This window comes from Chiloscyllium plagiosum, chromosome 4, assembly GCF_004010195.1.
Source record: "Chiloscyllium plagiosum isolate BGI_BamShark_2017 chromosome 4, ASM401019v2, whole genome shotgun sequence".
NCBI classification, from domain to species: domain Eukaryota; kingdom Metazoa; phylum Chordata; class Chondrichthyes; order Orectolobiformes; family Hemiscylliidae; genus Chiloscyllium; species Chiloscyllium plagiosum.
Genome location: NC_057713.1, coordinates 89166787 through 89179125, shown reverse-complemented (window position 1 = coordinate 89179125; position 12339 = coordinate 89166787). Strand labels below are relative to the sequence as shown.

Below are 12339 nucleotides of genomic sequence, written 5' to 3'. Positions count from 1 at the left end.
TGGTCCACGGACTCCGCAGCGCCACAGAACAAGCAGTTGGGCTGGGAGTCCGTGAACCACCGCAATCTGCGGTTGCAGGGGACTGCTGCGTGTGCAGCACCCTCCACCCCAGATCCGAGAGAAAGGGGGAGGACTCCCGCGTAGAGAGCCCTCCACTGGGGATCCCCACCGCCCGGTGGCAAATGGGCACGCCAAGGCGTATCCGGATGGTGGATGAGGGAGAAGAGGTGGACGGTGTGCAGCAGCAGTCTACACAGGGCTTTCCTTTTCACCTCCTTAAACGAAACAAGATTAAAATTTCGGAGGCGGCTCAGATTGTGGGGCACAGGCTCCCGCGGGAAGTACGGGACCTTGGAGCCAATGTGAAATTCCGTCCGGGCTGGAGTGAGCGCGGACGGGATCCCACCGCACACCTGAGCGTCCTCCAACTGGTGGACTAAGTCGGGTCCGAGCACCGCCGTTTTAAGGCGTCGGATGGCGGTGGCCACGTACCGGACGTCACACTCCTGCTCTTTTTTTTTTGTTTTGTTTTTTTTTGTGTGTGTGCAGGTGGGAGACACAGTGAAAGACTGTCAGCCAGGGCTCCCTGATAGGATCAGATTAACAGCCCCAATCAGGGAATTCATTTTATGAGGTCCACCTGGCTGACCTCCTTACAATCACTACAAATCCCACAGCCAAATGTATTTTCTGCCAATGGGGCTCCCATCCCTTTATGGCAGAGATCCTGACTCCAAGAAACACTAGTCTATGAGAAGACTTGTAGTACCTCAGTTCCAAAAGCGCCACTGGGAGTAGTGGCCATTGCAGGGAGTGTATCAAGCTGCAAGATTCATTTATAGATGCTGGCCTTGCAGCAAATCAAGTGATTTTGAGGGTCATAGGGAACACAGTCAGGCATGAAGTGGCGAGGACAGGAGTTGTAATGATGAAAAACAATGGGGAAGTGAAGGATCACAAGGAGTCATTGCTAGTGGTGGCATGAAGAGACCCTGAACTAGCCTCTGTGTTCTTTCTTCACGTTCCCTGATGCAAGCAAAATACCATAGTAACAGGAAGGAGAAGGGTATTCCATACCCCTTCCTGCCTCCTGATTTTTCCTAACGCCTCTGGAGGGCCCATATAATCCTGGCCAGTGAGTCAAGACAGTAGTTTCAGAGTTTCTAGTGACACTAATAAATTAAAGTATAGTAAACAGTAATACTTTAGAGCAAAGACAACTCAGGACTGGGTTGGAAGAAAACAAAATAAGATGGAATAAAATAAAGTATCAAGAAGAAAAGAAATAAGTCATGTACCAATGTTACTCTTGTTAATACTTTGAAGCTCTTGATTTGGGAGTACAAGCTTTGAAAGAAATGCAAATAATAAGTGGTGTCAACTGTTAAATTGAAGATGGGTGGTCTATTCTGGAACAGAAGTAACTGCAATAGCAATAACCCTTTTCTCCCTTTCAGCCTGTTCTCCCATTTCATGTCATTATTGATCTTCTACTTCAACTCCATCTTCATATAACATCCCCACATCACTTCATGTCCAAAAATGCATTAAACTCTGTTTCAAATCTACCCAAGAATTGAACAACCACAGGCCCCCAGAGCAGACGATTCGAAGGATCCAGAACCATTGGACTGAAGAAATTTCTCTCTATCTCAATTTGAAATGGCCACACTCTTAATCTGGTTCTATGTTCATGACTTTGAACACGAAATCAGATGGTAGCTAACTTCTGTTTTCATTGCATGCATGTACATTACCACATATCAACCAGCACACGTACCTTTACTCTCTAAGAGATCATGGATGGGAAGTGACTCAGTCGCTGTATCTGATGATTCTCTTTGGTGTGTAAATGTTTTGGTGTGGACAGAGGCAGGAATGTAAACGCTTGTATGGTTAGTGTAATCTGTGTCCTTAGGTATGCTGGGCCCAGTTTCTTCCAGGTCAGGATCTCCAGAAGCTGTGAGGTATAGGTCATCAGAGTCAGGTCTTTTCATTTCTGGATAAAATCCTGATGGAGATTCAGTAATATCATGAGTGTCTGTTGTGATTACATTGCCATCACCAGACAGTTCATTCTCATAAGAAAGGCTTCCTGATGCATTTCTGTGCAAACCTTCAGCTGTTAGAGCTTCAAAGGAATTTATTTCATCATCTCCTAAAGGAAACAACAGTTAACTTCAGTTGCAACATTACCTGATGTGGACTGTTGGATTTACAGAGGTATTTTCTGCATCTTGAGTAGCCAACAGAAGGGTCCAGTTAGAGGCAACAGCATGGAGAACTGATGTCTCTAAGCCTTGACCCCAATAGTTGCCTTCAGGAAACAGTAACCCAGAAAATGGAAACTGACAGGCCTAGACCTCTCCATGCCTCCAGCCCTACACTCCAATAACCCTAGTTCACGATGATGCTCAAGTCTGTGTGATGAGTTACATCTGAGTGATACAGACCTGGGAGATTGGTCTGTGAACAGAAGGATTTGTGAAGCTCTGCTACTGGTATTCAAGCACAAAACGTTTTGATCATTATAGATTGATGAGACAAAGCTTCAGAACGTCTTGTATTTTCAGCCTTCTTATTTGGCTTAGCAAGCTCAGTGCAAGGACAGCCTAGAGATGGGAAGCAAATGCTGACCTTGCCAGCAATACCCACATACCATATAGGAATTTTTTAAAAAACTGTCGTAATCCAAGACTGAACATGTAATTATGATAAGGAGGTTTGAGCTAATTACAAAACTGCCAATATTTTTCAGTCATTTGCATTTCAATGAACTGTATTAACTTATAATTCATAATTTTAATAATATTTAAAATGTCCTGGCATTATCAATAAAAATATTCCCTTCACAATCCGGAGGTTCAAAATCCATTACTAAATCCCCCTTCTAATTATGTATTTGCTCATAAGGATTTGGCTATTTTAAAACATAAATCACAGAGAAAATGTGCTTTGGCATTAAAAAACAAAAAACTAATCCAAACATTACATTTTTTTAAGAACTGCCTCCCCAAGAACCCTTAAACTTTGTTTATTTATCTAACATGAAATTAAATTCTTTGGACAAACAAAATGGATGGCTTCACTACAAATCATTTCATTATCAGGATCACTGTGCGTTGATTAGTGTGCAAAAGCACACTCTAACAAAAGGCAGCAATGGCAATTAGCTATAGAAAAACTGAATTCAGAAATTTTTCTACAAAGAATGTATGCATAGAGGATTTTTAAAAATCATTTCACTTCATTAGAAAGAAATGAGAATAAAACATGGTAAAGAGATAATATACAGAAAACCCTAATACATTGAGTTTAACTGGAAGTCGTGTAGAAAATGGCTGCTGCCAGATAAATAACAAACCTTGTCTTCCAGCTTAACTTTGTAGAACAATTTTGACACTTAAAAATCTTTGCACTCATTTTGACAGCCAGAAACAATTTAAATTAAGCAATAAGCTGTGAAATGTATAAACTGCAAAACTCCAGAAAGGACAGAAAAGTATGCCATCATAGCCAGGAAAACTTTCTATTAATTCCATTCTGTTTTTGAAAGTTGTTATTCTAGGGTAAAGAATTAAGTCACCAAAGTCCTACTGGACCTCAGACTCCTTCTCTCTTTAGAGAGGAATGACTTGTTATTGTTTTAACCTGAGGGTCACTATGCCCTAGGTGAGGGGAGAGGTTAAGGAGGGTTCTTTATGGTAACGTCAGCTGGTTCAGGAACTGAACCCATGTGGTTGGCATCATTCTACTTCATAAACCAGCAATCCAGACAACTGTGCTGCCCCACCCATTTTTATTATCCTAATTACTCAAAAATAAACATAGGTATGGTATAAAAACAGGTCACATTTTACATGATTTGATAAAAATGGCAGGAAAAAATATCTTGGAGAATATCTGAAAAATATCAAATTAAACTCAATAAACAAGCAAATAAATGTAATAAATAAATAAATAAATAAATTCAAGCATGTGTTTCTCAAGACAAGATGACAATTAAGACAAATATTTAACTTTGACCAAGAATAACTTAGTCTGAAGACTAAACTCTCCAATAAAAGCAGAGATTATCAAATGGTTTCTCATAGAACCCCTACAATGTGGAAGCAGGCCATTTGGCCTATTGAGTCCACACCAACCCTCTGAAAAGCATCCCACGCTGACCTCCCCTACCCTATTCCTCAACCCTGCATTTCCCATGGCTATTCCATCTAGCCGATACATCCCTGGACACTCTGGGCAATTTAGCATGGCCAATCCACTTAACCTGCATATTTTTGGACTGTGGGAGGAAACCGAAGCACCTGGGAGGAAATCTACAGTAACACAAGGAGAATATGCAAATGACACATGGACAGTCGCCCGAGAATGAAATCAAACCCAGGCCCCAGGTGCCGTGAGGCAGCAGTGTTCACCAAAGAACCAGCATGCCGCCCATTTTTGTAAAGGTAGTGTGTGTGAAGGTTAGTCTTTATTTTGTACTAAAATCTTCCATCAGTGTTTAGATAATGAAAAGACACTTCGTTCATGATCTTATTTAAACAGATATGAAAGACAAATAAATAGAGAACATTGGACCAAGAAACTCCAAATCAAGTGATAATAAATTGGTTGTTCAGATTCTACTCACCAGAGATGGAGTCGAAATATTCCTCACAACTAACATCAAGTGAATGTCGAAAAATTAGGAAACAAACTACTAGCCACAGCACATGTCTCCTCACAGGTGTTGAAGAAATCTGTAATTTGGGATTGAAAACATTATAAATTGATAATTGAAAGGTAAAGAAACGTTATATGTTTAATACCCAATATTTTACAAATCACCTTTTCTTATCCTGATACAATTAGAACATCCTTGTTAGGGAAGTGCAAGTAAAAGCAATTAAATCCAATGGAAGGGTTCATTAAGTTAATACTACGATGAAGCACAAATTCCCATTTCTTATTTGAACAAATACAACACAGTGAACAGAGTGACAAAGCTCAATTATCATATAACTACCAACTTGAAAAATAGCTGTCAGTAAATAGCGGTGTGTCTGGAATGTACTTTAATAAGTCTATTCCATGCACACAGCAATCCTTCAATATATCCAACTCTCAAGCAAACGTCTAGGGGCAGTAAACTCGACAGGAAATATTAGAAGCATGTATGTTAAGGAGACCATCTGCTTTTGCAACAAACTGCACTGTGGAGACATTTAGTGTTAAAATACTGGATTAGTAATCTCGAGAACACAGGTTGAAATCCTACTGTGACAATTTGAGAACTTGATTTCAGCTTAAAGAACAATAAATGCTAAAAAAAATCTTTAGTAAGCGAAGAACCATCTCTGAAGTGAATGGGAATGAGATAGTTATCTGGAAGTCATGACAGATTATAAACCCATAACTGTAACCCTATTTTTCTCTTGACAGAATGCTGCCTCATCTGCTGAGTGCTTCAATTTTCCTTATCTTCTGTAGATCTCTTAGCATAATACGTCAACAAATTCTTTACTGCAGCAAATAAATTTACCAAATCAAACTTTGTAAAATGTAAATATGAACAAAACTAAGTATTTGTCATCAGTATCCTTTTATCTGTGAAAACATTCCATTTCAGATAGGAGTAACTTTATATGGAAAATCTTTACTGATGGCTGAAGAGGACAATACCAGAGAGGTAGAATCTGCCATGAATACGACACATAAAGCTATCAAGTGTTGTTTGGATTGTTGTTAATTACATTGTCAAATATTGCCAAGCCACTGGCCATGATAGGGTATGCCATCCTACAGGAATTCCCTTTATTTCATCAATTTTTTTAAAAAATTGTTAAAGAGATGAGGGTGTGGCTGACCAGGCCAGCATTTAATGCCCACCCCAAATTGCCTAAAGGGCAGTTAAGAGTCAATCACTTTGCTGTTGGTCTGGATTCACAGGCCAGGCTAGGTAAGAATGGCAGTTTCCTTCCCTAAAGGGCATTATGAACCAATTTGGTTTTTCTGACAATCAACAGTGGATTCATGGTCACCATTAGACTCTTAATTCTAGACTTTTTAAAATTTGAATTCAAATTCCACCATCATTAACAGTCTAATGATAATACCACTAAGTCATTGTGTTCCCCAACCACGACACCCCTATCCCAAATATAGGCAGGACAAAATCATGAATGTGAATGCATTCTCCTAAGTTTGTTAACATTACTTGAAGGCCCTAAACATTAACTTTTAGCTAATGACTGAAAATATATTGTTCTGAATATTCTCCCTTGTTGCCCTAACAGCAGCATTCTGAAGGCATCATATTGAACTCAAATTGTTAACTGTTTCTATCTCCATAAATGCAGTCTGACTTGCTGAGTTTGTACAACATTTTGTTTTTATTTCAGATTTCCAGTATTTATAGTATTTTGCTTTTATCTGAAATCAGATGACCATGCCAGGGTGCCAAACAGCCAATCAACATTTCAGGAAAAAGCCCTTCATCAGGAATCCTTTTGCCTAAAACGTCAATTCTCCTGCTCCTCAGATGCTGCCTGACCTGCTGTGCTTTTCCAGCACCACACTCTCGACTCTAATCTCCAGCATCTGCAGTTCTCACTTTCGCCTAATCTTATGTATGATGCTTTCAAATTAACAACTGATGATTCAACTGTGGTGAAGAATGCAAAATCTTAGATCAACAGACCCTTTCCTCACCTGACATTTCTTAGCACAACCCACCTTGAGGTGGATTATGCCCTTGATCGGGATCATGAAATTTTCATTGATTTTTTTCACATACCTACTCCAACTACAGTGAGGCCAATAACAAGTCTGCCATAATAATAATTCTAGCATCTACACATACTGTATATTTCTAGTATAAGGTAGTAATGAATACAGTGAGATAAACTAACAAGTAATTACAATTAGAAACAATATGCCAGACCCTCAGAAAAACCCTTATATTCTATCAAAAATAACTTTTAGCAGAATTGACCATTCTGTCACTTCAAAATTTGCCACTTTTGTACTAAATAATGAGTATCATAATGCTTATGCACCCATGCTTAGTGAGACTGCCCAAACATATTTCACATAGGCCTATTAAAGCCAGCATACAGAAGAGGCTTTCATTCCAGCTGGATTCCATCTGAGGTCAAAGGTTAACCCTCTGACAGACTTAGCTTTCCCCCAAAAAACCTAAATCCCTTTATAAATCATCGATCACCGAATGCCTAATTCACAATAGGAAACCTGCAAAGGTTATCAAATAATTGTTTACTTCTGAAGTTAATGTGAAATTTATAGAGCATACTGTACATTAATCTATCAGTAATTAATTTGACAACATCCACCACAAATGATATTAGTATCAACTTATAAATTAATTGGACTGACAATAAATTACATGCCATCACATTTGTTATGATCTCCTCTCCATAATTACATAAAAGAGTAATCATTTGGAGTTATATTTCTATCACTGGCAATGTTAATAGTTGTAACACAGATGACAGAATCAAAACAATACACAAGTAAAACCATGAGTAGCGGTATACCACAGAGCTATTTGAACTTGCTCCACCAATCAGTTTATTGTGGCTGATCGATAACTTCAACTCCACTTTTCTGTCGAGTATCCGTATCCTTTGATATCATTAGAATTCAAAACTCTTCACACTCAGCCTTGAATATGCTCCACACTGAGCATCCACGACACTCTGGGATACACAATTCCAAAAATTCACAACTCTTTGCATGAACAAATTTCTTACGGCCTAAAGCCATAATATTTGTCCCTTATTCTAGATTGTCCAGCCAGGGAAAGATGCTTTCTGCATCGACTATCAGGTTCTCAAGGAATCTTATATAATTCAATGAGATCAATTGTCATTCTTCTAAACTCTAGAATTTAGAAGAAGGTCCGTTGTATTCAATTTCTCCTCGTTGATCTTTTAGATTGGCCAACCCTTCCATCTTATGACCTTTCATTGCACTACCTCTAAAATGAAAAAATTCCTCCACAGGCTGAGCCAAAACTGGACCCCACTACACTTATGAAGCTTACTTTTTGAAAAGACTGACATCTCATTACTCTTGTTTATTCCCTGTACAAGGTTTAGTTATTCATCAGGAAGGCCTTAAGTTTAATTTTCATTCTTTGCTCAGTTATCTGTGCTTGGCAAAACTGAAGTCTCCTCAATGCTTGGTAAGGAAGAAGTACCTGAATTCTATTGGCCCCTGCTAATCCTACACAGTTTGAGAAACATGGGCAAGAACATTTAGATTCTCAGGAACTGTGCCAAACAAAAACCCAATGCCTTCAAGAGGGGAGAATAGAATTAGTAAGAAAAGAAGGGTGAAAAATACAAAATTCAACAGTATCCTAAAAGAAGAACAGACTTCCTTAAATCACTTTCAATCCAAAATGTGCAGATTCAATTCTACTCATTATTATAGCTTTGAAAATTTTATTCTATCAAATTTTGGCAGCATTCCTAAGTTTAAATTTTTTTTTAACTTATTGGATTTTACAGGTGATCTCATTGTAATAAAGTGAGTCTTTGTCATCCAGCCGGATGAATCAATTATTTCTCATACAAGATAAACATTTCACATGAAGGGAGCAATTCTCATTATCTTCAAAGGCTAAGAAAGGATGATCCAGCATCGGTCAGTCTGTCTGAATCAATTAGTTAGTTCACCCCAGCATGCGAAATAAACAAAATGCTATACTAGTACAAATAGAGAGAGGTGGTACTTCTCTCTCAAGTTGTGTTTGCAGTAGTTGCACTTTAAATTATTACATTTTGTACACTTTTCCCATTTGATATTGCACATTTCCATATATTAAGACATGCATATTGCCTACTCAAATTACACTAACACTTAAAGTATATGACTTCAACAAAAATTACAAAGAACTGAAATGATCATAAAGACTTCAAATCATTAGCCTATGACTCCAGAAACTGGATAAGTTAGGTATTATTTATATTTTAGTAATAGGTACTAGCCGTTAAACATTGCATCCTTTCATTTGTCTTGTCCCATTTCATAACTCAATGCTTAGTTTTAATCCTTTTCTCACATTTTCAGCACCTTTTTTCCAGTGGAGCTACATCCTTCAACTTCCATTGCATGGTCTGAACTGAAAATAATGCAATATATTCGTGGCTCTGATGCTCTTCCCTTTTCAAGTAATACATAAAACTTACCCTTTTCTAATAAAAAAAAGGAGAATTACATACTTACCTATCATGGCTTATCTATCTACTTTAAACTATTCCTTACCAATGATTCTTAAACGGGCCAATTCACAGAACTGTCATTAATTCAATAATAAGCTATAAAGAAGTTTCAACTCAATACTTAACTCAATAACTAGCCATTCAGCGTAAACATTTTTACCATTCAGAATGTAATAAATATCATTCTTTAAAAGTGAAATATTTCATGAAAATGTTGAAGTATTACCAAGTAGTTGACTTTTAATTTTGCAAAGCTATAAATAATTCTCAGCACTTTTTTCAGGTACCTTTTCAATCTTTCTGTTCCAATGAAAGAGCTTAATTTTCTTTGGACTTTGCTCATAACCAAATTCCCTCACCCTTGTTATCATCCTAATCAACCTCTAACATCATCTCCATGGCCTGGAGATTCTTCTTAAAGAAGAACATCAAAATATCATGGCAAATTGAATTGTTCCTAGCTCTCAGCATTTTGGACTGCCTAGGTTGAACACAAAGATATATAGCGAGGTTTATAGCGAACCTGTTTAATTCCTAACACCTACCTTCATTCTTTTTTCCAAATTTAAACAGTCCAATGATGCAACATTTTATTGCTTCCTTTTTACAATGTGGAATAGTGCATTTATAAAAAGTTACCAGCTATACCCAAAAGTTGTAAGATATTAAATAGTTAAAAAAAATCTTTATTGGGTCTTTGTGCTACCAATGAGAGACATTGCAACCTTACATGTTCAACTAATGTAATCTCAAAAAAACCTGCATCTTTTCTCTTGAAGTTAGCTGGAATTGAATAAAACTTAGTTGACTTTCCAAAATACTGTAAAATATCAAAATACCATTATCCTGGTTAACTTAGTCAACACTATTTCTTAAGTAATTTAACTGCACGGAAAATCTTAAGGGTGGAGTAGAGAGTAGTCAGTCTAATGCAGAACGAGACATAGTAACTACTAGTTTAAATGTTATAACCCAATATGTGATGCCTTTGAGCTCAGTGTATTGATCATCTATTGCATTAGAGTACTAATTCCCTTATTTTATTAGCTGGCTATCCTTGCTAGGTGGGGTCAGATACATGACTTGGAAACATGTTCCTGCCATTTAAAAAAAACTATTTCAATAGTCACTCATTCTCCTGCTGATTTTGCTTTCAATTAAGGCTGAAAAAGTTCCTCCAACCACATAACTACGGTTAGGTGAAATCCGTGTTGCTACAAATCAAGCTGAGATCTACAGTAAATACAGAAATAGTATTTAGACACCATCATGTTTGAAAACCAAAATATTTGGAGATAAGCCTAATGGAACCCAAGTATTCTAATGTGGAATCGGATTCATCAATACATTTTTGTTAGGTAATTCTAACAGCATATATCTTACCTCCACTTTTGTAGCTGCCATTATTTTAGTCTACACAAAAAATTCACCCACAACAAGGTTTCCAGATAACTTAAAGCTCAAATGCTCTGGTTCATAATGGAGCATAGGGGACGATTTCTCAAATCTTCTCTCTCGGGACTATCTGGCAGATAGGTCTCATGATACAGGCTTCTTCAATGCAAGTTTCATCTGCCCCTATGTGATTTCACTCAGGCTCATTTCAGAGGACCATCTGCTCAAAGTGTGAAATACTTCAGTTCTTCAACACAAACATTCTGTAAATTTACCAATTTAAGACCATGACGTGGTATTTCTACCGTTACTGCGTCACATCATTGTACTTACGATGACTTATAACCCAAGCATTCCATAAAAAAGTTGGCCTAGCTGAATAGTCCAAGGAGTGTTTAAAAACAAAATTTGTAACTCTTCAGCATTCTTAAAGACTTTACTGTGCTATCTTTCTGACTCCATATTATAGGCAGTACATTTGAAAGACTATCCAACAGCTTTCTGATGAACAGAGAAATGTCAGCTTTAATATTTATTTGTGGCTGTTACTTTCTATAGTTTTTACAGTCAAAATTGTTTAGATAATGATTTTCAAGTGGGATTAAAACTTTAAAAATTAGTTTGTTTTTGCTTTCTTGTTCAATATTAGTCACTCATTTGATAAATGTATATTTTTTGAACACAGCAAAAGATCCTATTGCTTAAAATAAGATTTTTTAAAAAATAGCAAGCTTGCAATGTTATTGTATACAGAAGTTATGGAAAATAAAAACTGAAAGCATCATCCACATTAAACAGATATCCCCTTTACTATACAAGCAACACAAGTGAAAAATAATGCATGCAATAATGAACATATGCTGTCGGACAGCCCATACTTACGTGAGTGCAGTGTTTTAAATTTTTGTGAGCTTTGCACACTATGATTAGTTTTGCAGCATATGTTCTTGCCTATATCTGCATGTTACTCAATAACTCAGGTTTATAATTTTAGAACATTGGGATGTTGAGATCAGTTCAGTTTAGTAACACCAGGCAATGGAGCTAGAATTGTTACAGGATAAACCTTACATGTGCAGTTAGTCACACCAGTTAATTATTTCAGATATGTAGCCCATACAAAGATAGGCTTCTTTAAACAAATTATGAGGTTCCTTTACTTTCTGCAAGAAGTCAGTTGCAAACGATGTACACACATTACTGCAAGGTCAATACAGGCACAATACCACACTGACATTGTAGATATCAGTGCTGACAAGGACAGAATCCCCCTGGTCCTCACTTCCCACCCCACCAACCTCTGCATAAACTGCATCATCCGCCAAACTTTCCACCACCTACAAATGGACCACGACCAGGGATATATTTCCCACCTCACCCCTATCTGCTTTCCGCAAAGACCCTTCCCTTCATGACTACCTGGTCAGGTCCATGCCCACGCCCCCCTACCCCCAACAACCCACCCTGGCACCTTCCCCTGCCACTGCAGGAATTGCAAAACCTATGCCCACACCTCCCCCTTCACCTCCATCCAAGGCCCCAAAGGAGACTTCCACATCCAAAGTTTCACCTGCACTTCCACAAATGTCATTTATTGCATCTGTTGCTCCCGATGCAGTCTCCTTTACATTGGGGAGACTGGACGCACAGCGCTTCAGGGAATATCTCCTTGACGCCCACACCAATCAATCCCACAGCCCCATGGCCCAAC

The 12339-nt window shown here is 37.9% G+C and overlaps 1 protein-coding gene across 1 annotated transcript in view; it reads right to left on the bottom strand.

Moving 5' to 3' along the window:
• The window catches only part of LOC122549491 (collagen alpha-1(IX) chain-like), a 35027-nt gene extending 24390 nt beyond the window's left edge, over positions 1-10637 (bottom strand). The window contains exons 1-3 of the mRNA XM_043689350.1: positions 10617-10637; positions 4637-4745; positions 1781-2158 (exon numbers count right to left, since the gene is read on the bottom strand). Coding sequence (XP_043545285.1) covers positions 1781-2158; positions 4637-4745; positions 10617-10637 — 508 coding nt within the window. The remainder of the gene's footprint in view (positions 1-1780; positions 2159-4636; positions 4746-10616) is intronic.
• Positions 10638-12339: the final 1702 nt, after the last annotated feature.